We start from the raw sequence: 27719 nt of genomic DNA on the forward strand, positions 1-27719 counted from the left end.
GAAGGTTGCAGGGGGCTATCAGTATGAAGTAATACACAAGATCTTTCATCAGGGAGCGGCGATTCCACTAAGACGTGTTTGGTTTTACACAGGGTGTTTAAGTCATCTAACCATGCAAAAGCGTATTCTGTGTCTACTGTTTGTATGGGCTGCGGAGATACGCCTTTATCAATTTCTCTAGCAATGGGCAAGGTTAAGCTGTCTATATTAACCCCCTTGCGAGTCATCGTGTAGTTTGGGTGTATCAGTATGGTTATAGGCGAATATAATGCTTCGGAAGGGAGAATGTACTTGGGGAAGGCCAAAGTCAATATGCGGAAACCCAAAGGAAGCAAATGTCTTTCTTTACCTATTCATGATGATGAGCCAAAAGGGGTGGGCCCGTCCCGTCCTCCTCGGGCCTCTGAGGGCCACAGAGGGCCCGCCCTTTGCCCGGGCTTAGCACGGCGCCGCCCGCGCGCGTCCCGCGACGCAGGGGCTCTAGCTGCACTAAGAGCACCTCCGGGGGCGGGACTGGGCGTGCTCGACTTCCGGTCGCAATGGGGCCACTGGGGGATGTAGTCCCCGATCCTCGTAGGGCTGTCCGGCAAGATGGGCGGTGTGGCGCTGTGAGGTGGCTGGGAGGCTGCTGACGAAAGCGGCGGTCACCACGGGAGAAGAGCGCTGCTCCCTGGCTCTCCCCCGGTACACCCAGGTCAGTGTTTGCAGAGTTCCCCCTTGTATAATACCTACAGAAAGCATGAGTGTCCATGCAACTTAATCAAATAGGGAATGGCATTTAGGCCCTACCGTCACACATTTCTCTAACGGAATGAGGAAATACGAGGTCTTCTGGAAAATAAATATAGTTTTCTTCCCTTTTACTTTTCTTATTTTTATTTTCATCTAAATGCCTACTTTGTTGTTGCTGCCAGCATGACAGTACAACCCCTGTTGTGTTATAGAAATGTATTTCCCTGACGCAATGCAGTCTAATCGAAGTTTCTCTCAGGAAATAGATGAATACGAAAATCCCCAAAACTGCACCGTTTGTGAAGACTGTGCATGGTTAACGACACATGGTGTGCGTATTTCATATACATCTAGGTTCCTTGAAATACATACACACCCTTAAGGTTTTGCATCACCGTCATTTTGTCCTCTTCAAGGGATTTTTACAGATGTTGCTTACCACAGTAAGTAACAAATATAATACTTATACGGCAAAGTCCATGGAGCAATTTTACATAATTGCCCCAAAATAGGCAAATTACTAAAATGCCTCAGGGGGACAAAGCTGTGCAAAAGTGGCACTGCCCAGCACAGCCATGCAAATATAATCAAACTCACCAAAAGGAAAATAAAGCTGACACATTGAATCTCCTGTGCCCCCTCTGCACCACGAGTTCTTACATCAAGGAGTTCAACGCTAAAGGGAACAAACTTCTAATTTAGTGAAAACAACAATCACCACTGCAACATGGCCAAACCACAATGTTTCCAAGTAAATGGAGTTGAATGTAAAAGTATGACTCGTGACAGGGCTTATTTGTTTCCCTTTTTGCAAGCTTTTCAAAAATGGCACCTGCAAGCCTCGCTAAAAATAGCTGCTAGCTGGATGCAGCATAAGCATTTTCCATAAGTCTTCCCCCATCACCTTGCCCTCTGACCACTTGAGGTTTTCTTAGCTTCTGTGGCGAAGTTCAAAGCAGGAGGGGAAAATAAAAAGCACATGCAACTCCTATATTTAATTTTCAGTGTTTCATTACAATCTGTAAGTTATAACTACGTGTACAAAGCCTCATTCAGGAAGATACAATAGTCTTTGCCCTTTAACAAAAACATGACTAAGCAGTCCTCTTTTATAAAAAGCTAGTTTTACCCCTCAAAATAAGCAGTGCTTTAAATAGAAAAAGAGAAGCGCCGGTACTCACCAAATTGATTGGGGAGGGACGTGTCTGGGGGCGTGGCTTCGTGGCAGCCTTGTACACTATCAGCATTTTCTTCTTCAATGTAAGTGCCCCAGTGCCCTTGGCCAAGTTCTGCCCATAGCTGCAGGGTGTAATTGGCGTTTGTTGTAATTATATATAGCGTGAACTTAGCCCAAGGGCATTAACGTGAGAAGCAGAAGTTTTATGCGAAAGCAGACTTTTTTTTATGGCACAAGGAGATTTAAGTGAGTTGCCCTGGATCACAGGATGTTGAGCCCACGCTGGGATTTTACCTGTGCCATAAAAACAAAAAAGTATGCATTCATGTAGAACTTGTGCTTCTCATGTAAAGCACTTTTATGCCCTCCTGCCAAGTTTTGCACCATATATAACTGTAAAAATGGACCAATGTGCCATGCACACACGAGCCGAACTTGGCCGAAGGGCGTGAGGCGCTCTGACAGACAATGGCGCTGCAACCATTCCCTAAAACTGGCAGCGCGACAGTTCCAATGGCAAGAGCTCTAGCTTGCAAACCTCACTTGTCTTCCTGTCCTGTCGCTTTGTCAGGGTGTGAGCAGGGCCGGCGGTAGCGTGGGCGAGCTGGGCCCAGGGCGCCAGTATTCCGAGGGGGCGCTCGGAGCTGCTGTGCGCATTAACCCCTTCCACGCTGATGACGAGCTGGGCTCGTCATGGCGTAGCCTCCTCGCACGCTGATGATGATGAGCCCAGCTCGTCACGTAACATGCGGTTTTAAAAATCTCAGCGTGCGAGCGGAATTCCGCTAGCGGGCATGAGGTTAAGGCAAGACCAGCAGCAGAACAGCTTTCACCTTGTTCATGTCCCTGCCTCTGTCTGATTGGCCAGATTACAGTTGTTACATTCCTTTAGTTTTTTAGCTTTTGGGCAATGTTTTGACACCTCATTGTCCCTTTCTTCGCGCTTCTTTCACCGTTCAAACCTACAGACACACACCAATAGATCCATCACCGTGAGGCAGCTAAACTATTGGAGATTTAGATTAGCTGAGGAGGTCCCGAGGTATTTGGGTTCAGGCGGCAGTGACTGACCAGTCAACTCACAATGGACCCCCTGCTGCCTCATTTCAGTGTCTTTCAGCAAGGGCGCCAAATGTCTCTCAGCCTAAGGCGCTATTTTAAGAAATGCCGGCTCTGAGTGAAGGAATGCAGCCGCAACCTAGCGCCGGAATACCAGAGTCTGACTACAGCATGCCACTAGGAGTACAGTACCGGTACTCTCTTAACACCAGGAGAAGTCCCGGTACTCAATGGGAGAACACAGAGAAGTGCTGGTACTCAGTAACCGGTGAGTACCGGCCCATTTAAAGGACTGAAAATAAGTACTGCAAACCATTGACAAGTTTAGTCACCCTACTGGCCTTCCCACGTCAGCAGAACCATTACAAACCTTTCAACTTGGCTGTCACAATGAAGGGGGGGGGGAAGGGGCTACGAGAAAGGTGTCATCACTCGGGCTCACGCTTTCAGGGCCCCTGCAGTGAAATGTACTTACAGATTTTTAATGGGAGCTTGTCCGCTTTCTTGTTAATAAGGAGTTATATTACATGGGTGGTAGCATAAGCAAGAATTGTGGTGGTTGCCTTTCCCTGGGGGGCATGTTTTTAGGTCTCACCTAGGCAGCGCTTGCGCGGTCTCTTCAAGACAAATTGGATTCAGGATATGAGCATGAAGCTCTGCCCACTTTCCGTCCATCTTTTTAATTGGCTCTTTTCCTGTCCTTTGTAAATGGTGGCTTTTCATTGTTCAATAGGATTAGTAGTCCCTCCTTAGTACCGCCTTTTCTCTTTTTATAACCTCCCATGAGGAAACCCACTGTTACATGTGTTGTTACTCCGTAAGTTTTAATTACAGCCTCAGAGCACTATTTTCTTACAGGGATTTGTCCTGCCAGCTTTTGCAAGCAGAACATGCAATGTTAAAAAGCAAAAATATAACCAGTGCGGCACGCCTCAGCACTAATAATGCAGCAGCGCTTTTCTTTTGTTCATTACTTGCGATCATATGTTTTGAAAACCTGAAAGCGGTGCGTAAACACACACTCGCTGCTTACCAGAATCAAGGCTGGCAGTGGCTACTTTACAAACGCTTTTCCGCGAACGCGCAGTACATTTCATCACACGGCACACAAGGAACACGAAGACTTAGTACCTCTCACTAGTAATTTTGTTACAATTTCCAAACACATCTCACGTCTATATGAAATTTTCCATAAATTTCTCTTTATCAGCGCTGCACAAACAATCTAATTCATAATTAATATAATAATTCTTTTGTCACATTTCAATAAGATCCCATTTCATCAGTGCCACGCACAGTGCAAATGAATACGGAAAGCTACTAATTGTTTATATAGACATAGCTATATCAATGTACTTGCGGTACTGTCTTTCATGCAATCCATTGTCCATTGTGGGTAGGGTGGATTTATCACATCTTCTTAATAATGGCCTCATTTAACATTTCCTTGGGAATAAAGACTGCAATTCTCCTGAACACCTACAGGGGGCCACTCTCAGCATTACGTTCTCAACCTGTCCTCAGGATGGCTTTGAAATGTGCCCTGTAATTAGGGTGACCAACTGGCAATGGTGCAAATTCAGGACGGTGAGTGCAAACATTCAGGACAAAGGGTCAAAATTCAGGACACATTCAGGACAGGAGGTCAAAATTTAGGACAAAACTTCAGTACAATTGGATACGTTTTACAGACACATCAGAGGTCGCGGAATAGTATATAAGTAAGGTCAGCCATATCCAACCATATTCAACCATTTGCAAACCTATCCATCATGTATCCTTCCATCTATCATTTCACTCATCCATCCTTTCATCCATCCATCCATCCTTTTACTCATCCATCATCAATCCATCCACCCTTTCACCCTATCCATCTGTACACTCATCCATCCACTCTTCTACACATCCATCCATTCACTCATCCATCCAGCCATTTACCCTTTCACCCATCCAGCCATCTTTTCACTTACTCATCCATCCACCCAGTCACTCATCCTTCAACCCATTCACCCTTTCAGTCATCCATCCATCCTCCCATTCTCTCTCCATCAACCCTTTCACTTAGCAAGCCTTCCTTCCACCCATCCATCCATCCATCTACTCATCCACTCATGAATCCATCCATTGACCCCATCACTCATCCATCCTTTCTCTCATCCGTTTATCCTTTTACTCCTTCACTCATCTATTCATCCTTTTGTCCATCTACTCTCCCTTCCACTCACTCATCCATCCTTACATTCATCTGTCCATCTATTCCCCCTTGCAGTTATCAATTCATCAATCCATTCATCATTTCACTCATCCATCCACCCACTCACTCACTCATCATCCACCTTTTCACTCATCCATCCACCCTTTTACCCAGGAGCCACCACATGGGGAGACAGGAGCCATCACTGGAGGGGGGGGGGGGCGGGGGGGGGGGGGGCTGGAGCCATCACAGGAGGGTGAACAGGATCCACCAGGGTGGGCTCAGAGGTGGGCATGCAGTATTCGAGTATCATCTTGGTCTCTTCCAGGGTGGGATATGGCTCCTCACCCCCTCCTGGACAAGACAACGAGAAGACAGGCTCTATTTCCAAAATGTTAGTTTTGCCATCCCCCACTGTGATGTAGAGTACTTAAAGGAGATGCTCCAAGAGAACTTTTTTAACTGATTGTCCGCCATACTTTGTTAATCAGTGTGGGTGCGATTGTGCCATTTCTCTATTTTATTACATTATAGACTGCATGCTTGAAGAACTGAGGATCTGTTTACAATTTAGTGACAGCAATCAAGCTCTGTGAAGAGAACCACGTGCTGCCTCGGTGTAATCCGGGCCGGTTCTAGGATGTTTGGGGCCCTGGGCAGAAAGGGAATGTGTGAGGCCCCTCCGAATTGCAGAGGCATGACGCATTCAGGGCTGTTTGCATCTGAATAGATGCCCCTGCTCCTGAAGCTGCAGCCCCTCCCTCTCAGTCACCTCTGAGTCTTAACAGCTTATCGAGGGCTGGAGGTGTGAGAGTCTCCATCCCGCTGTGCCTCTCCAGTGCTTCTGGGTATCTGAGCTTTGGTCCTGCATCGGAGTCAGTTTCACCCAACCTCAACAGCATTGGAGTCAAGAAGGGAAGTGGGTGGAAGCTGTGCCGGCTTTAGGGTGGTGGGACCGGTGCATGGTGAAAATTACGGACAAATGGCGTCCGTTGAAGAGTCCTTCACGGACAACGATCAGACGGCCGAAATTACTGTCCGTGAAATTTACAGATGGTTGGTCACCCTACCTGTAATACAGCTGTGTCCTCTCTATGCCCCCTCTAAGGGAGGTAGCCTTCCCATCCCTGCTTCATCATGTGCAGACACAAGCAGCAAAGCTATGATGTTTTTTACTTTTGTTTTTTTATTTGCCGTGGAGTAATTATATTTTCATAGCGCTAGCCACATTGGCATAAAAAAGCCAAAGTAAAAAACATTATCATTTTCAACACTAACAACTCTAACTTCAACAAATGCGAGACCTATTGCATTGTACATGCAATAGGTCTTGCATCTGTTGGAGTGGGAGTTATTGGCATTATAAATGCCAATGTTTTTACCTAACCATGTTGCAGGGTGCAGTACCATATGTGGCCAAAGAGGTCCCATGGTCTCACATTTGGTACTGCACTCTGCAACATAGTTAGGTAACACACATTGGCATTTATGTAGATGTTTCACCTGCATGTGTATCGGTTTTATAACTAACTTTATGAAACACAAATCATGTGGAAAGCAAAGTTCACAATGTTACCTCACATGCAACTTACTATCTTGCTACAAAATGCTGATTGCGTGAAAATCATCTTAAATTGAGTAAAACGGAGTTGATTTATTTTTAGCTAGATCATCCACCAGCGGTCCACATGACTACTTTCAAGCCAACACGGGCCACCTCAAACTATATATACAGCCAGAAATTGGGGAGTGAGAGTTGAAGATCTGCAAACCTCGCTTTTTGTCAGAGTCACCATGGCCAGATCACGGCCACCTCTAGGTTAGACTATGCAACAGATTGGGCCACATAGTACCGTGTAGCAGAACTGTAGATGATCTATTTGTCAGGGGCTTGAATCCCCTACGACCTCCCTCACCCTGCATCAATGAGTTTAAGGTACAGTTTAGTTTATCAGCACTACTGCTGTCCAGAGCCAGGTATTTGTGGAGACATAGGCTATAATCCAAGCCTGATCCACATCGCCAATGATTCTTCCAGTCTGAAATTTCGCAGTGTTAGTAGATGATGATGATGATGCTTCCTCACTGTATTCACTCTCCTATGCCGTCTCAGCCGCACTCGCCCTAAAAAGCACACAGCACATGAACCTCATTTGCTGGCCAGTCAAAAGTATGAACAATCAAAATAATGGTCTCCTAAATCTAAAACACATGCAGCAAAAAACATCTGTTTCTCATTCACATCGGCATTTTCTAGATTTACATCTGAATTAAAGAAAACAGTGAACTTGCCACACACTCCTTTAGCTAGATTGTTTAGGCCACATTTATGAAAAAGTGGTGGGAGTGCAGCACAGCAAGTCACCTTGCTGCCCTGCGTTACTGGGATAGGGCAGGAATGCACTGTATTCAAGGCAATAAGGCGCATTCCTGTCCTCCCCCTGCGCTAGCATGCAATGGTCTGCCTAGCGCCAACGCAGGCACCCTTGCTCAATAGTGCGAGGGTGCCTGAGTTCAATGCAGGATTATTTTGTGCCTGAAGGGGCACCTTCCTGCACAAAAACAATCCTTAGAGGCTTTTTCCTCTTTCTATGTGTGATGCAAAATGCAGCACACATAGAAAGAGGGCAAAACGAGGAGAAATAAAGATATTTCTCCTCGTTACGCCTCTCCTGAGGAGTTTTGTGGAGAGGGTGAGCAACCCAATATACCCTTGCGGGCTTGGGCAAATAGTACGTTCAAAAAATGGGCCAGCAAGGGGTTTTGTTTGAAATTCTCAGTGTCAGCATATAAGGGACTCAGGTTGATTGGGTACCCACATTACTACTAGTTAGTGGCTGGATATGATTTCTCTAATACAGATCAATAATGTTACCACACTAACACAATGAAATGAAAAAATACAGTAACCAGGTTGTTAAGTCAAAGGATTGTTATTTTCTTTGTAACAGATGAATTCAATCAATGATGAAAATAGGGTACAGAGAAATGCATTTGAGACATAATTTATGCACCCCGCAACTTTGAGTATTAGCAACCCTCCCCTAAAAACTGAACTGATTGAAGTGATCCTCATGACACTGGACCAGGCAAAAGCAAGAAACCTAAATGTTTTTATTGTATGATCGCTGTTAGTAATTCTGGTACTTAGCTTCATTGACGTGATGACAGCACTTGTATTTGTCTTTAGAGGGTAACTCGCTAAAATAAATAGTTCTGCCCATCATCTACCTTATCGAAAATCTCTTAATGTACTGTTTTATGTAGAGTAATGCATTTAAAGTTCTTCCTAGCAATTCAATTCAGTCTTTATCGAGTATACAGATTTACTAATAACAACTCAAACTGAAGTTATTGGGGCACATGCATCAAGCTAATTACCGGTCGTAAAGGGTAATTAGCCATTTGGGATGCATCAAGCCAAAACCCTATCGCAAAATAGGTAATCGAAAAATTTGAGATTACCTATTTTGCAAATGCATTTAGTGAATCGCGCTTTGCGATTCCTTAAATGCAATGCAAGAAGCAAATCGGAGACTGCGACTTAGCATTAAGGAATCACAAATTACCACTAACTTCAAGTTGGTGGTAATCTGCAATTCTTTCGAAAAATGCTAGAAATTGCATTTTTTTAAGTGCCATGTGGCGCACACACATGCCCTTAGGGCATATGTGTGCGCCACATGTGCACATATGCCAGTTTTGGGGGTGAATCATGGTGGCCATTTGGCCCCCCTATCACCCTTGAAATTGCATGTGCAATTTGAGATTACCTTTTAGGTAATCGCAAATTGCGAGAGGTTTCCCATTAATGCCTATGGGCCTAGGGAAGGCATTTTGCAATTCGCCAATAGGGAATGTGTAGGAATAAAAATTTATTTAGCGATTCCTACATGCATAGGGAATTACAAGTCTAATAGTGATTCCTTAAAAATCGCTATTGAGAAATCAAAATACCTTACATTGATGCATATGCCCCATTGTCCTTTATCCAGATCAAATAATGTACGTTACTGGAACAAAATATACAAGTTCCCCTAAAAAATACAAGTACAAAGGACGTTACAGTGCAGCTCTAAAACTTAAAACAGCAAAGATTCACCTGTTTTGTTAATTACTCAGGAGTACCCCAAATTCACTGAACGAGGAGGTGTCAACATAACATCCCAGATGATGCCATAAAAGACACATTCAATGACATCATTGTGAAGAATCAGACACGTCACTCATGCCGGGGGCATCCAAATCAGAAGGGGTCTTCCCAGTAAGACTAGTCAGTTCATCTCAATATAGTACAGTCAGACTGGGTCAGCATAAACATTTTCTGTTTTATTTCTCAACATTATATTGAACCCAGTACAAAAATGGTCAAATTTAGCCCAAGTCTTCAAGGTTCTTCCCAGCGATATAATTATGTTGCCATCTGGGTGAAAGTTTACAGCAAGGCAACAAACTAAGGCACCAGGATATGTATGCAGGTAAATGTAGTGCGGTCACCCAAAAATATAAACATTCGTTTGAGGTTAAGTATCCAACATTCAATTGTGATGATCGAATCAATCATTATGATAACAAACGCATTCCAGAGATTTCTCCTTCATGCATCACATTCATTCAAGTTAGATTGCATATGTGTACGATTACATGCAATGTTAATATTAGAGATACATCCAGAGTTGGATCAAATACATCATCCTATTTCGTAATTGAGATCAAAGATAATAACTAAAATAAAATATAGGAGCAGTGTTGTAGCCCAAGGAATAATAAGTTAGTTACATTCCCTGGAGCTATTTCTAGTGCAAACTATGTATTTCCATAGATTCCTCCCCTCTGAATATTCCCAGGCACCACAGTGAACCTAGGAACGTTTATCTTAGCAGTAGCAGAAATGAAGCTCAGGGGTCTGTCCAACCTGGACAAGATGACGTCAGCCTATATATGGTGTACCTTGGTACACTGGCATACGCTCCTTCACTTTTTCCATGTTCAACTGAGAATCACTGAGAGGAACCAACACAAGCTTAATGACTGCAGGCCACACAGCAGAAGAAACATAACAGCCTTGGGAAAGTTCTTAGGAACAGCACTGTCTCACAAGTGTGGTGAGGAATCTGCAGGAAGATATGACATCCACCAGAAAGCTTTGGCAAGCTCTTTCTGGTGGATGACATATCTCCCTGCAGATTACTCACCATATGAAGGATTCCCTAAGCAGAGCCGGGAATGACTAGTGGCAGTGCTTGATGTATAAAGTAATGAGTGCCGGTGTCTGAAACTCTGCTCAGAAGCTCCCTCCCAGCGCCGGCAGGCTAAATACCAAGGATGTGAAGTGTAGAATTCATCTCGGGCTTCTTTAAACCAGCATCAGACACTCCCTTCCCCTTTATCTTATTCTTTTGTGTACCATTCTTTCTTCCATTGTCACAGTTTACATTTTTTTCCTCCTTCTTTCCCATTTATGTGTTTTTCCCTTTCTTGCTCTCGAGAAATGTCAGATCAGTAAAAATAAGTGATTGTAGCCCCCATCGGCAACCACCGGCTCAAATAATAAGGACGTAACAAAGAACATCTTCAGCATAACAGCCCTTAATTTTTGCCGGAGAAGCCAAGCAATAATTCTTGGAAAAAGGGGACAAGGAAGTCCTCCACCAAATATCAAATGCCCTGAAGTGCCTGGCCAGAATTGTAGAAACCACCATTGCGTGGGTGGGATGTGCATGAATGCCTGCTGACTGACCTTTCTTCAGTAATGTGTAGCAGATATTGAGGCAAAGAGGACTCAATGACAAGTGGTACTCTTTATTACTGCTTTTAATTTCTTCGCCCTAGCAAAACTGACAAACAGCTGATCCGATCTTGTCTGATCGATGTAGGAGTCAGCACTCTTAGGATCCAGACTGTGTGGGTGCTCTTCCTACTAAGAAGGGTGAAGTGGAAGGAACAAAGATGGTAAAGTGACTTACTAACCCATGAGTAAAAGCACATGGCACACAGCAAAACGTAAGCAGCAAGTGCACAGAGCCAAATTGTCTGGGTAAAACACAGTATATGGTGACCAGACAGACGGAGCCTACAGCTAACCGGCCATGCGGGCTTAAGTAATGGTCGCCAGAAAACAGAATCTTCAGGATTCCGCCAATGACCAGCAGATGCTGAATCGGACTAAGATACAATTTATGGTGCTAGGTGGAAAATCCTAGTCGATGAACGAAGGCGGCGGTCGGTGCCAAGTGGTAAGAAACAACTTGGGGAAATAGCCTTCACCAGTCAGTCATCCAAGTGTTCAAATACATACACACCCGACTTTTGGAGGGAGGCAGCCCATACTGCTAGCACTTGGTGAAAATTCAGAGTGGTTGCATGGGCCAAAAGGACCAGACTCAAAGATACCATCACAAATTTGCAGTGGTGAATAAACAGGTCCAGGAACTCCAAATCCAAAATGGGTCTGATGCCCCTGTCTTTCCAGGGAACCAGGAAGCAGAGGGAATAAATCCCTCTACACCTCTCCTCTGAATAGCATGACATTGATGGACCCTTTATGCACCAAGACCAGAACTTTTGCTTCCAATGAAAGGGCAGAGGAACATTTTTGGGCAGCCAGGAGATGTTCCCGAAAAGGGGCCCCAAAAGGGAGAAAAATACCCGTGCTTAGCAGCTAAAGCACACCAGTTCTGAAGCAACCATGTGGTGATGGACTCCCACTGGGTCAGAAAATGAAAGACTCTCTCCCGAAAGGAGGTGAATGGGTGGGGGTGGAGAATTCAGAGTGGCTTTGTTGCATCAGAACCAGCGGCCTAAGTGGGGACGGACACTGGTGCTGGTGACCGTTTGATTTTCATCTACCATGAAAGAAGTGGAAGATTTTTTGGAGGGTCTACATAGACTGAGGTTACTTCTGCCAAGAAGACTTAGATCTTTAAGAACAACAAAAACAGTGGTATTGTTGGTTACTTGGTTTGTATTTTAGTTCAGCTCCAAGGAGCATGCTGTAGCACCACTGTCCCTGAACCGTTTCAAGGCAAAGGCAGACTTTTTCTCCAAATAATTCCCCAGTCAAAGGGGATGTCCATCAAAACTGTCTGAATTTTTCTGAAAAATCCGGTGGAGTGCCCCGTTCAAGGATGTGTAAGGTCACTGCTGCTGCCAAAGAGTTTGCCACAGTGTGTGCTGAATGGGTACTGCATTTCATTATTTGTTTTGAAGCATCAACATCATCCCAGACAACTTTAAAGATGGGCCTTTCCCATGATCCGGGAGACTAATTATAGTAAGTGTGCCATTTCCTCCAATACGTGGAAATTCTGTCCAAGGAGGCACATGGCACTGGAAGTGTTTTAGGGCAGGCTACTTGATACAAACACTGAATTCCCCATAGAGTCATGACATTCGAACTTTGTGCCCAGAGGCACAGTAGGGAATGCTTTGTGGTTTAGATTGATAGTGAGTGGCTGAATAAACAGGTTTTTCATAGAAGGATGGACCATTAAAAACAGGGCGAAACTGCACAGGCCTGTGGTGGTGGTGTGCAGTCCGCCTATGCAGTGATGGGCCCAAAAAGTATTTCCTAAGGTTGCAATCACTGGTTCAAACAATGCCTCACAGAGGCTTGTGAATAAACAAACTCCCTTCAGAGAGTTGGATAGGCAATATATCCCTCTGGTGACTTATCAAGCCCACTGGCATTTGGAAATTCCAGATAAATCCCAGCATTGGTAGGATACAAGCAGCAGAGGTTATCAGTCTCAAAATCTTCCTCTCAGTGCACTGAAACTCCAATGTTAACATGTCCAGCAAGTCTCAATCTGAGTTAAAGCGATCCACCACAGCTGGTTCTCAAAAGATCCTTTTACCTTCTCTCTAGACACTTTGGATTTGCCTAGTTTTAAATGGTTGAGGCAACACCCAACATGGCTCCAAGAACAATTTGGACCCAGCCATATGCAGATCAGTCTTGACCCTGCTCCCCATGGGAACAGTCCAGCCTGAACTGCCAAGCTGGGTCCTCCCTGGACTGGAAGCAAGCATCCTGGGACCGGTTTAAGGGTATCACCCAGGCTAACTTAAATCCAGTGGCACTGCAAGAAAGAGACCCACACCTGGGGTTACCCATCCCACTTAGAGCGAAAAGTGCTACAGAAATATATGATGGACGGAATGCTGAATAAACCACACATTTACCCCCAGTTTTTTGTATGTAGCTGGGTCCAAACTGAGGTGGCGTAGTGAGCAAAAGAATGATGGATTTTACCCAGATCTCTTAACTGGGGGTGAATGTTTGATTTACTCAGCATTTCGTCCATCAATAGTTGTCGCAGCAATCATAAAAAAAGTGGAATGAAATCAACATAGTGCTTCAACAACTGTACTCTCCAGGCTCCACTTGACTTAAGATTTAGCCGTGTATGTCAGGCTCTGTACGCGATGCCTCCACTAAACACCCAACTTCCTATAGATCACTGGCCCCCCTGCCCTGAAGAGGCTGGCTGCACAGCCTTGCTTTTGGCTGGGTAAAGAATCATATCTTTCATGTCTCTGCGTTAACTAGGTTTTGTAGTGAATTTGTTCCATTGTTAATGCTATGATTTGGGAATGCACAAAGTTCCAATCAGGCAAGGCCATCCGGCAGGACTTCTGCCATCAAACCCACTGTGTATACCTATATGTAATTCTCAGTGGGCTCAGGATGCAGCCAAGCCCCCTGACTCCAAAGCCCACTACAAATGGCTCGGGCTAAGCTAGGCCTGAATTCGGGCTCCCTTTGTCCCCAGAGCCATAAACAAATGGCCCCAGTCATGTGTAGGGCGCTAAGAGCACATGGCTGCAAGAGGTCTTCTTACTTTCATATAATCTATGCAGGGCCATCCGGATCTTGACTATAGCACTTCAGCCAGACTATTTTATTTAATGTGCAGGACTAGAATTTACTTTGGCGTGTAATTACACAAGGCTTTCATGTCTACATGTTTAGTGTTAGAGCATAGATGTAAACAGCAGTACTGCAGCCATGCGCCTGATTTTAATGTCTAAAGATAGAAATGAATTGCAAGTACAACTACAGTGGCATTTCTCACCCTGTAAATCATTTGCAGGGACATCTAAATATGGACAGTGGTCTTTCAGCTTCCATCTTCCTTTACTTTCAATATGTGCTGAATGTGACAGAACCCACCGGGGACCGACACAAGACGGTTTTATGTGAGGACATGCTCTAACTCAAGGAAATGGCCCTCATATAAAAAAACACACCTTAGCAGGCATAAGGAAACTCCTTTACAAAAACAGTAATTGAACGTTCTAAGTGGACATGAACAAAAGGATTTGCACCTGATCCAGCCTACAACCCTTGAATGTGGAACCCCCAACGCGACTCACTTTGAATGTGTCCCTCACACGCACAGTTGCTGCCCCGCGGAAAACCTTTGCTAAAAATTCCCAGGCCCCAGAAGAAGGGTGAAACTCGACTGTGAACACATGAAAGTGGTCCAGAGACAGTCATTTCTTAACACGGAGAGAAGTAATATACACGAGAAGGCAAAGAGTATTGATATATGTATGGCCATTAGAAAGACTTACAACCACTAAGGAACACTTGGTACCTCTTGGATCTCATCTCTGAGGGATATAATAGGTCCCCAGCTTATGGAAACATGTAGCCTTTCTTGATTTACAATGCTGGACACTTTCTCACAATAAACACTAATTGTGATTTTAAGTTTTGGGCATTTATAAATGTAATGTACCTTTGTTTTGTTATGTAACACTGTTGTATACACATTTTGTTCAATGTGATGTTTATGTAACAATCTTTATAAACGTGTATTATTTTTTGTTGCACAACACAGAACGCATTACGGACTGTGGCTGAAATAAAAACACTAAACTAAGTGAAAAGCATCTTTTTTTTACATGCCATGTCCTTTTCTTGTCTCTTCTAAACTAATGGTGCATAGATTCGCATTAAAAGTAGATGTGCGTGAGCCGTGTGGCTAAAGAAAAGTCTGAAAAAGAATATGAAGTCATGATTGAGATACAAACAACTGGAGTGTCTTGTTACAAATCTGATCAGGATTTGTGGTATGGGGGTAAACACATTAACACATTATTTTGATCCCAGCCACCTACCACCACAACAGGATCACTCCCCATCGTGACAGATAGATTTAGTTTCAATATAAGCACTACTTGCGAGTTAAAATTAATCAGTCTTTCATCTCTATGTGACATAAGTGTTGATACAGTAAAGATGTCATTTGTGAGCTCAGAAGCAGTACATTCGAAGTGTGCTTTGTTATTGGTTTCTTTTTCGTTTTATTTTTAGATTTTGGGTCATAACAGATTTTGGGTCAACTGAAGCATTTCAGTCCCAATGGACCCGGGCATCGCCAGCTTAAACCAAGTGAAGGCAGACAGTAGGGTAACATCTGTTCAGGAAATTTTGCTCACCAACAGCTGTACAAGTTAGTGTTTCATCTGATACCTCCCCAATACCCCATTCACAAACTTGCATTAATTTTGAGTACAGAGCACAAGAGAAGGAAAACTCCAAACCAGAATGAACCTAGATTATTCCAATAAATACTCTACTCCAGACTTTAAGTAGAATTTAATGGAGTAACCTGTTCTACTTTAGTGCTAGCGCTGTGTTGCATTTTTGTGTAAACAGATTCACAAAGAATTCATTTTCAGTTCACTGGCGACTAATGTTCGGGGTTCTTCTTCAGAATTATTGCCAATAACGTCAAAGGGAAAATGGATGGAGACCAATGAGAAGTATGCCTCACAGACATGCATTTGAATGCAATCCATCCTTTTAACAAAAACAAACTGACAACAGGCTACGTGCGACAAATGCCAGGTCTTTGGTTTCCCAGGTTATTTGGAGACAACAAAACATAACCTTGTTGAATTGACTTCAAAAAGGTATGAAGAAATCTTGATTTGCTTTTAAAAGATTCACTCTTGGCTACGACACACCTTACTTAACCAACTGCACACCGTACTTAACTAGGGTTCAGGTAGAAATCCTGAGGGCCTGTTTAAAGGAATTATAGAAATATTCTAATACGCCCGATTAAAATACTAAAAATGCTGTAGACACGGTCTTAAACCATCTTTGTTTCTTAGTAATGACAGGTTTCTAGGATAACCCTGATTTCAATTTTACTCAAAGTAAAGGAATCTGAAATGAAAACCTATAACGACCACCAACCAAAACTCAAGAATGAATTGCTTTTTTTCTATAAACTATGCTTCCAGCTTTTGCTGTACTAATAATTGTTAAGTCTGACTAGCTGCTAACAATCAACCTCTTAGGATCTATCTGGTGTTGGAATGTAAGGGCATTTTTTTCTATACGTAAACTTTTCTATCTCCATAACTGGTAATCTTTTGGCACAAAAGAATTCCTTTTCTGTGAAACTTGGAAAAAAGGTCCAAACGTAATACGCGTAATCAGACAGAGACGAAGACCCTCCCTTGGTTTCTGCCATTTTGTGTGTCACTACTCTTATGTCAGTTTCTGAGTGCAAGTGGATGATTAGGTATTGTAATTAACTGATGATGCTTAACAGAAGCAGTTTAGCCAAAGAAGGGGCCTTGTTAGTTTCATTAAGGTACTTTTAAGTGTTCAGCTGAATGGTTGTAACATATTGGCCGTCGCTATTTCAAATGCAAGTGGAACAACCATGCACTTATTGATGTGGAGAAGAATCCCTGTATATCACAACACTATGAAGCTCCGCATAGGTAACCCGCTCTTGAGATACAATAGGGTGCATGGGAATACTAGTCTCTAGTTTTCTGCCAACACTTTCCAACAGGGTACTACTGCTTACAGAGTTATATACTTAGCAGGCGATTGATAAGGGGGTGAAAATGTTTCAGGAAATGAAAAGGCGAGGTTTTGGCGGTCGGATCAGGATTTTAAGTTAAAGTAACCTAAAGGCCACATACAGCATTTAAAACCAACAATAAATAAATCAGTGCATTACACAATCAACTTTCCATGGTGCCAATAACCAATACATAATAAAAGGTGAGATGATTTCCACAGTCTTATCAGTAATTCTTCAACTTTCAGGCTGATAAGAAGTATTTATACAAAAGCTTACCCTGAAAAGCGGGATTCTGGCTTATTTCTTTCAGAGCGGTCTGTAAAAGAAAGAAAAGCATAATTTAAGATTGCATATGTTTCACACACACATAAATGTATAGTATGACATATTAACAACATAACATTCCTTCTGTCTATTCTGCAAGATAACATTCTAAAAGACCTTCCATATGAAAATATTGTTTCATTAACTGTTGCATCATTTCAATTTATTTTTGGCTGGCTCTCACATGGTAAAGTACTAAAGAAACAAAGCTTTTAAATATGCGAATGCATATTAATATTCAAAAGTCCTTTAATCAGGCTTGTCAGAAATCCTGCGGTGGATTTTGTTTGTATCAGGAGGAGAAGGATTATGGCTGCGCACTGATGGAAGAATGAGCATAAGGTGAAGCTGGAGGTCAGTAGAATGGTGGTCATTGTCAGGGTAGGAATCCTCTAAAAACGCAGGGAAAGTAAGGAAGAAGACAACACAAGGTACCAGCGGTGACTGACCACTTGCAAGGGGAGACCTGATAAAGAGTATCTAATCAGGTGAAACAAATTCTGTGCCACTGCAAAGGAAAACCAAGAGTTGGATAGAATTTGTGCTGCTCACGAGGAACACCTTGGAGTCATGTGCTTCCTTTTAGGGCATTAAATTATGTTAAGAGGATGTGCAGAACATGCAACAGCTAGACTAGAAATTTCAGTAGGTGCTGTGCAACCGTAGCCGGTTTTATTAGTGCTGCATAATTGAGTTTTTGATTTACCAAATTTGACATATAGGTCTTTGCATTGAGAAACACAAGAACGTGATGGGTGGAATGCTTGAGTTAATCTCGAGCCATTGAGAATTACATAGGGCCGTAGTTCATTCCAGTGTTTTTCTGGCCACCATGCCACTTCAGACCTAAATAGGTTGAAACAGGTCTGGAGTGGCTTGTGTTCCCCTTTAAATGGTGCCTGGCCAGTTAGTTTTGGCTGGACTGTTACTACTGGAGCAGTGCAAAGATTGATGTGCACATGACAAGTCTCTGTCTAAAGTGGCATTGTGGGGGAAACCAATGGTATGAAACGAGAACCGCAGCAATAGCCAGTGGGTGGCTGAAAGTATTTCAAGCATCAATTCCATCACCTTGTTGTTTTTGTAGTAGATGCCTTAAGTTCAACGACTATGGCCAGATGTGGGTCCCGTGTTCACTGTGCCATATGACTCGAGCTATACTTCAACTGCCATATCCAGGTTGGTCGAAACCAGTTTGAGGTTGGTTGTTTTTGAGTCTTGAGGAAACCTGTTCTGGCAATTCGGCCCAGAGTAATCCTACTAGAGTAGGATCATCACGGATTTCCTTGGGGAATGTCTGGAGTGGTAACGTGGGTAAAAACGATGGCCTGGAATGCAGTCCCAAGCAATTGCCAGAGGCTGAGAGTAATTCCAGCACTTCTTCCAACACCACCTTGTTTTTACAAAATGTACACTGCAAGTTAGTATTAAGTCTAGGAAAAATATGTTGCGAACTCTGCATATAAATTGAAAGTTTATGACATTTAAAACCATTTAACTCTGTGTTTTTTCAATTGCAACAAACCTCTTCACCATCCCCTTTTCCATGCTCACTTGACCTGCTCACTCTTGTTATACATTACACTACAACTTCGGTGCAAGTCTTTTGAAAAGCTCAGTATGTGTTGAAAGGAGTTGGAGAGGTAGGTGTAGTAATAGTACAAGAGGGGACCGGACGGGGCATGGCCATCCCTTTCCTCACCTTCCAGCCACCACGTCAGTCCAAGACACTCATTTAATCAATATAGATGGTTGGGTAAGTGGCATAACCCGGTCTTCTATCATCTTGTAGACTGTTGGAATAAATTAAATTCCTCCGACAATAGGTCACACCTAAGTCCCACGCCACTGGTCCAGGAGTTTAACATGCTCCGCGGCATGGTGAACAGACCTCTCCTGATCAAGAGGAAGACATAGGCCAAAAAAGCTTCTTGTTCACGATCATAAGAAAGGGCATCTAAATGGCACATGGGCCAACAAGGATTACCTTCCCTACCTATTTAGTTGTGCGATCCTGTCCAAGTGCAGAGTTTGTTTGGAGGTCAGTTGGCAGAATGTTTTACTCTGGCTTCACAACGCAGCTGCCGGCAAGACTCATGGTTACCAATTCTTTAAAATATACCTACAGTAGGATTGGCGCCATCTAGAGCAACATTTCTGCCTCGCCGAATGCACTGACAGTTTGGTGAATCATTTCACCTCCAGGAAGTGCTTCTATAATACACAATGGGCTGTTTTACTCATGAAAAAGTACATGGCAACATAATCTTGTTTGTCATATTCAGTTCTTTAACTTCAGTAACAACAAAGTCCAGAAGTTTGGGTTTAATGTGCCGTATTTGTGCAAGCAAACAGCATCTGTGCATGTCTGTGTTTGCAAAGCTTAGCATCTGCAGGATGTCACTTGCACATCACATCACCAGAGGGACTGCACACTTCAAAAGCTCAACTCCCATACTAAAAGCTAAATTCAGGACAGCATGTCTGCAGCCAGTCAGCCAGCCTTGGAACACAAAACAATCTGGAACCAGCTGTATGTGTTTACTATTTGCAATCCCTTTCGTACAAACACAAACCTGCATTTGTTTATTCGTACAGCCTTTGTAAACAGAAGACTTGCTCAAAACAAAAAGCACTGGCAACGCCAACATGTTTCTCCTAATAGAGATTTATTTGCTTTGTCAATGTTTTTAGAAATGTTGCACAACAGCACATACTACTGTGCAACATGGCTTAAAGCAAAGAAAACATGTATTATGCATGACGTGGCCAGTGATTTTCTTTCTTTACTTTAAGCCATGTTGCACAGAAGCACGCACTGCTGTGCAGCATGTCTAAAACACATAGACAAAGCCAATAGATCGCACATAGGGGAAACCTATTGGCTTTGCCAATGCTTTTTCTTTTAGTGGGCAGGTCTGCACATAAGCACAATGAAAACATTGCAGCTATGCCACAAGGTGCACACAGAGGCCGTAACAGATGTAACAAGCACACTCGGGAGTCAACGCAGAGAACAGCACGATGTAGAATCGTCATCATATTTACGAAGCCAAAAGCCACAATTGCCTGGAAGTCCAGCACCTGCTCTCGGTCAACAGCCGCGTCTGCGCGCTTTGTCTGTAGAAAGTTCGCCGCCCGTACATGACAGTGCGTGGATTTTGTGTTTGCATGCCACCCATCTTTAAAACAGGGTATTGAATGTCTAAAACAGTGCAAGCACAGATTTGGATCCCACACTTAGTAATAACAGTGACCTGGCATAGGTAGACGGCCATGGGATAAAGCAATGTCCGAGGAGACCTTAGAGTAGAGGCATGGGTGAGGAGTGCACTGAAAATTACAAGCTCTCTTCTCCCCGTAACTTTAGATTTTAATGCTGTTGGCTGACAGAATCAGATATCTTGTTATTTAGAACAAAGATCTGCCAAATGTGGGTGTTTGGAATTAGGGGACTATCCCGCCGTCCTTCACAGTGCTTGTCTCTCTGCCACAAGGTATTTAAACTTGAGCCAGAAACATAACAGATACAAAACATGAGGTCGTTTGTGAGGATTACACAACAAGCAACCAGGTCAGAGGAAGGTGAAAGAGGGGTGGGGGGGGGGCGGGGGGGGGGGGGAGGATGGTGAACAGGGTGGGGGGGGGGGGGAGACAGGAACAAGCAACACGGTTGGGAGGTATGGGGAGAAGTAGAGAGGGCTCCAACAATGCACACTCTTATGCAGTGGTAGACTAACATTAACCCCTTCGCTGCGGCGGGAATTCCGCCGCAGCGCTAAGGGGGCGGGGGGCCGAGCGGCGCTCACATGCTCGTGACGGAGCCACTCCGTCACGAGCCGCGGTTGAGCTGTGCTCGTGACGGAGCGGTTCCGTCATGGCCCGCCCCGCTCAATGGAACATCCAGCGCAGGCGCGAAATTCGCGCCGCGCAGGCGCGCCGAGCGGGCCATGATGGAACCGCTCCGTCATGAGCACAGCTCAACCGAGGCTCATGACGGAGCGGCTCCGTCATGAGCATAGAACGGGTTAAAAAAAGTACCTCTGTAGTAATATCTCATTCGACTGGGAGAGGATACATATCACCCCCTTCTCTAATAAAATCTATCCAATATTATCGCAAACCAAGCTGATGTTAATAAATAGGACATATTGGAACCCTGAGAGGATTTTTTTAACTTAATCGCAGCAAAAGCCCTACATGCTGGAATTGTAAATCTCACTGGTAACCTTGACCACATACTCTTCCATTGCCCTATCCTAAAAACATATTGGGATAAGATCTACGAATGTATAAACAATACTTTCTCCCCAAGGAAATTTTCCTATATCCTATTAGGTGCTCTGGACCCTAAGATCACAGATGTGAATGACCAATACTTATTAGATCTTATGCTCACTTTAGCCTGTAAAATTGTACTGAAGAAGTGGAACAATTCCAATGAAGTCTCCTTTAAGATGTGGCAAGAATCGTTATCCTTCCTCAGAGGAGTGGACAACGTTGCACTTCACACCTCTCCCTGGCGCAAATCACACAGGAAGCTATGGAAGACCCTTGATGCCTTTTCCTTCTCATACGACCCTCCGTGAAAATCTACTCACACCCTCCAGAACGTAATGCTTTTAGAACGCTATATCCGATGTGTTACACCTGCACCGTATTGTATTTTCTACTATTACTACTGGGAGACTGTACTTGCTTGATACCCCTGCACTGAATTGTATTTTCCACTATTACTCGTGTGAAACTGTGCTTGATTATCCACTTGTATGTCACTACAGCTTCACTGTGACTCCTATTGAAAGGCACTTGAGTAACTTGTTGTTTTCAATTTACTTTGTATTTCTTATGATTTGTATGTACCCTATCATTTTTGCCATTGGTTATCATCTTATTATTGTGTTTATCATTACCATTGTGTTTATCATTATTTGTTTATTTGAAAACTCAATAAAAATGATTTCAAATAAAAAAAAAAGTACCTCTGAAAGCCTGCAAAAATTGAAAGGATACTGGCCACAGACAGAAAACTGTACTTGGTCAGTGCTCCATAGAAGACAGGAACACATGAAGCAAAAGTGAAACAGGAGGTAGCAAGTAGCAACAGGCGATGCCCAATGAGAAGCATGGACTTGAGAGTGACCAAACAATGGTAGGTAAGGGGTGGGCTTTCAGTACGTTTTTAGCTTTATTAAATGTTTTATTTATAAGAGATTTCACAAACACAACCGAATCGCTGTGCAGGCAAAACAGAAAAATATACCAAACAGTTTCCTCAGTTTTAATTTTCATTGCAAAAATATATTCCTGACAATAAAAGAAAAACCTGAGCTTACTCCGCAGCAAAACAGAGCTAGACATGTTTCAGTGAATCATATCTGGGTGCGGTTCTCTACAAGGAGTGGGGGTAGCTCTATTCTGGAATTAAATCATTGAGCACAAAAATGGTTGAAGCATCATTCGTGCCTGGTCTCCCAGAAACCCTTCAGAGGCTTCTAAAGGATTTCTTTACATTGGTGATAAAAAATATTATTGAATGTATATATTTAAAGGGCACATAACGTGTAACCATTTAACATAGCCTAATATTGCTTCTAGCCGTTCTAGTGACATCATAAACCCGGAGATGGAAATATAGAACCATATTATAGATGTGACCTGGATAAATATTTTGTGCGTTTATTTTGGGATGGTTATCTACAAAAAGCCATTCTCTTCAAAGTGCAGCTAACAATGGGCACTTAGACCTTTTAGGCTTTGTTAACCTTTCATGAACAAATTGTTTATAAAACAATGGTGTGGGTCAGCAGATGAATGGGGTCTATGGCTGCGGCATCAACTAAATATCACACCTTTTATCAAACGTCCCGCATATTTGCCATATATTTTGCAGGGTTCAACACAAAACGTTTTCTAACAACATAATACTGTAAAAGAATGTGCTACATAATTAGCTCTTTGCTGCTGCATAAATTTAGTAACCTTGATGCATAATTTGATTCTCAATTTCCAGATAATCCTAGGGGCCATGATAATGGTAAAGCTCTGCCGCTTAGATTGTAGCCTGCTAAATTGATGATGAAACCATTATTTCACAGTTAACTGTGAAATATTTTCCCTATTTGACGATTTCGAGCCAAAAGACTCATATTGATGAGATAATACTACACTGGAGTACTGTCCTGCAGGAAATCCCCACAGTATTGGTAATAGTAGGTGCGGTATTACCCCATTATTTTTCTGGACAGTTCATAAATACGGCCCGTGTGTGCCGCATTGTAATTATGCAGTGTAAAGCCTCTTGGTACACCGATTTCATTTTCGTTGTGCACATTTTTTGCATATAAACATCTGCTGAAATGTGAGTTGGGAAATCAGAGCAGATTAATTCATTTCTGGAGTAATCGCCCATTAAAAGTTTCAAAATTTATAAATACTTTGTTTTTTTAATCAATGCCCAATACAATGCATAGCATTCTGCGACATGAATACATGGTTCAATACATTAAAACTCAATGTCAATACAAACCAAACAAGATAGAGGATGACAAAGACATCATGGGCATTAATAAAGAGAACATATTATATGCCTTACAATCCAGTCATGAGGGTATATCCAGTGGCATCCTACGTAAAGGCCACAAGTAGCAATCAACATACTTTCACGTGTGATTCCAGAGCTCTCCTCCCTTCCCTTATGGAAAACGAAGACAACAAGCACCCAATACTCCAGGCACAACAGGGCAGTAGCGTTGTCAAACCGAATCAGCGCTCACCTCAAGTAGGCTCCTAGGCAGGCGCGCAACACCCATTGAACTCATCGGGCTTCAGGCCCCCGTCGTGTGTGGCAGCCCGGGATGAGACAGATCCCGGGCACACACAGAGCCGCACCCGAACGTTTCACAGATCTTTAACCCCTTCGCTGAAGGGGTTATATTCCCGCTGTGCTGGGGGGGAAAGGGAGGCGCGCACAGCGCCCGCATGCTCTTGACGAGCTGAGCTCGTCATGAGGCACGGCGTTCCTGTGCTCATGACGATCTCAGCTCGTCATGACCACACCCGTTCCCGTGGAACGCTCAGCACAGCAGGGGAATTATCCCCGCATGCGAGCGTTCCACGGCTCATGACGAGCTGAGCTCGTCATGAGCACCGGAGCGCCGTGGCTCATGACGAGCTCAGCTCGTCATGAGCATGGAAGGAGCTAAAAGACCATTTGAATGTTAATTAGGCCTTGCAGTTGTTTCACCCCTTTCAAGAGCCCCTGCAGCTCCACTCTGCCTACTGATTAAAGGTTCAGCCCCCCGAAAAATTTTCTTAGCCCCCTCCCCCGAAATTTGGCTCTAGTTGCGCCTCTGCTCCTAGGTGTATGTCAGTGGCCCCAAGCGCTCAGACCCATCACCCGTCCATGGGGGCATCCTGGGTGTCCTGTATTTCCTGTAACATGTTCTTTCACAAGTCTGCAATTGGAACCTACGGAGGGCCCGGCTTCCTCCTTACGCAGAGCAGCTGGGGGGGGGGGGGGGGGGGGGGAGCGGACGTCAAGACCGTAAGTGACGTCACGAAAGGTGGCTTGCACCAGCACTCATGGCCAGCCATGGCTCATCCCTTAAGTGCAATGCCATCTGAGAAGCCAGCTCGTGAGCAGCGTTCTGAATGGGCTCCGATCTCGCCCCAGAGAGGCCAAAAAGTGAATGTGTGGCTCCAGTTATCGAGCTCCCGGTAAAATAAGTGGGGAGACGCCGTCCACTCGCGTGGTACCCCGACTCGAGCCATGATTGTAGTGTAGTGAGTGTGGCGGCCTTCCAGTGCATCTTAATCATGATGGCCCGGCGAGAGATGAAACGGCTGGACACTTTTTGCGCCTTCCTCTGCCTAAATATCTCTAGCAGTGCCCCCTCCAAGGTATGGAGGTGGTTGCGCCCCGTCAGTGTGGTAAGTATATCTGTGACTCCAGAGTCGCAGCATCTGGACATGACCAGAACATATGTATCAGAAGCAAGTTAGGTGCATGACACCTTGGACAAAGAGAGGAGGCCCTGAACATTCTTCAAAATGTATAAATACTTAGGAATAGGAAATCCCTCACGCAAAGGTATCGTTGTTAAAGCCAACACACTCCCTGGGAGTGCCAGCTGTACTTTACAAGTAGCATATCTATACTACTATTATAAAGGAAGAACTTTGAACCTTTGAGGCGGGTAAACTCCGGAACCACAGTGCCAATCCACACACCCGATACATCGTTGTAATTGTCAGGGTGTGCAGATGGACATAGGCTATACAAATTAAAAAAAATAAATTATTTTAAAAATTTACGAGAAAAAAAAGTAGTCCCATGGAAGTAGCGCCGGCACCGACGTGCGTGCTGACATCAGGAGCGCGGGGAGGAGCGGCGTCCAGGAGCGCGAGGAGAAGCATGCGGACATGAGCGCGGGGAGGAGCGGCAGACAGGCGGGGAGGAGCGGTGGGGAGCGGCGGACAGGCTGGGAGGAGCGGCGGACAGGCGGGGAGGAGCGGCGAGGAACGGCGGACCGGTGAACTCAGGAGCGCGGGGAGGTAAGGCGGATGAGGTAAGGCTCCATGGAACCCACGGACAATGTTGGGGCGGGCGGGGGCGCTGAAGCCAAGGTCGGGACAGGCTGCCACTCCGGGGGACCCACGGACAATGTCGGGACTTGCGGGGGCCCTGAAGCCTGAATGCTCCCGGACAAGGTCGGGACGGGCTGCTAGTTGATTACAAAAAGAACAATACATCATCCTGACAAGGAAAATAAAGATCCCCACAGTATCAATGCCTCCAGATCGTTGCCCCAGGCTCACAATCGGGCATATAGAGGCGAAAGAGCTGGTAACCTGAGCAGGTGCCTGAATGTATTTTAACTTCCTTTGAAAGAATCAAACATTGCACATTTCTTGTATGTACCAATTTTATTCAGCTCTCACTTGCGTTTTTAAATTTCATGGCTTTAATGAACATTATTCTCCTTGTCCTGCAATGGCGGAGGACACACACATCTTTTATCACTATCCATAAACACAGGCACACACACATTATATATATATATATATATATATACACACACACACACACACACACACAAATAAAATTGCACACATACATATTCAAAATGCTTTTTGCAGGCACGTTTTGTTGTTTACAGTGTTTTTAAGGGTGGAGTGGTAAACCCAATCTCCCTTTTTAGGTCGAGCCTATCAGCACAAGCGGTCTAGTGGCAAAAGGCCTATTGTGGGCTTACAGCCCAACCATTGCTTACCACTGGGTAGCTTTATTATTACTCATTTCCTTGCTTCTCATTCAACGCATTTCCTTGTCAATATTGTATTGCTCATATGCTGGAGCATAGTCTCTTTTACACGTGTACTTCTACTGCTCAGTTTAAGGAAACTACTTTTATCTTTTTGGTTAAGCACTTCATGAGAGTGCATGTGTGTTCCTGTTCTCTCCCCAAAATGTCCAGCCCTCTGCTCTCCATGTTGTTCTCACATGTGTGCTGCTCCTCTAATGTACTTCTCTACACACTCGTGCTCCACGTTCTCTCCCTCAATCAATCAATCAAACACCATTTGTAGAGCGCCCTACACACCCGTAAGGGTCTCAAGGCGCTGGGTGGCGGTTCAGGGGGGCAGATACTGATCGAACAGCCAGATCTTGAGTAGCCTCCTGAATGTTGACAGGTCTTGGGTCTGTCGTAGGTTCAGTGGGAGGCTGTTCCAGGTCTTGGCGGCAGGGTGGGAGAAGGACCTACCGCCAGTGGTGGTTTTTTGGATGCGCGGGACGGTGGCGAGTGCGAGGTCAGCGGAGCCGAGCTGGCGGTGTAGAAGGTAAGTCGTTTGTTGTTGAGGTAGGCTGGACCGGTCTTGTGGAGTGCCTTGTGTGCGTGGATAAGGAGCTTGAAGGATAAGCTGTTGTTGATGAGCAGCCAGTGCGGGTTTCTCAGGTGGGGGTTGATGTGGCCGTGGCATGGGATCAGTCATGCCGAGGCATTTTGGATGCGTAGCAGTAGTTTGATGAGCTTGGTCGGGGCTCCAGCGTAGAGGGCATTTCTGTAGTCGAGTCTGCTGCTGACGAGTGCCTGGGTGACTGTTCTTCTTCTATCTGTCAGGATCCACCTGTAGATCTTACGGAGCATGCAGAGGGTGTTGAAGCAGGAGGAGGAGATGGCGTTGACTTGCTAGGTCATGGAGAGAGTTGAGTCGAGGATGATTCCCAGGTTGCGTGCATGGTCGTTGGGTGTCGGGGCTGCCCCCAGTGCCGTCGGCCACCAGGAGTCGTCCCAGGTTGAAGGGTTGGAGCAGAGGATAAGAACCTCCGTTTTGTGCTTGTTCAGCTTCAGTTGGCTGGTCGTCATCCAGTTGGCGACAGCCTTCATAC

At 44.4% G+C, this 27719-nt stretch overlaps 1 protein-coding gene across 5 annotated transcripts in view; it reads right to left on the reverse strand.

Annotated features, from left to right (window-relative positions):
• SH3D19 (SH3 domain containing 19) overlaps positions 1-27719 on the reverse strand; it is a 571044-nt gene that overhangs the window by 378660 nt on the left and 164665 nt on the right. For all 5 annotated transcript variants that reach the window (XM_086962289.1, XM_086962292.1, XM_086962290.1 and 2 more), the window contains exon 2: positions 17279-17318. In XM_086962289.1, coding sequence (XP_086818415.1) covers positions 17279-17318 — 40 coding nt within the window. The remainder of the gene's footprint in view (positions 1-17278; positions 17319-27719) is intronic.

Source organism: Lissotriton vulgaris, chromosome 3_1 (genome assembly GCF_964263255.1).
Source record: "Lissotriton vulgaris chromosome 3_1, aLisVul1.2, whole genome shotgun sequence".
Lineage (NCBI taxonomy): Eukaryota > Metazoa > Chordata > Amphibia > Caudata > Salamandridae > Lissotriton > Lissotriton vulgaris.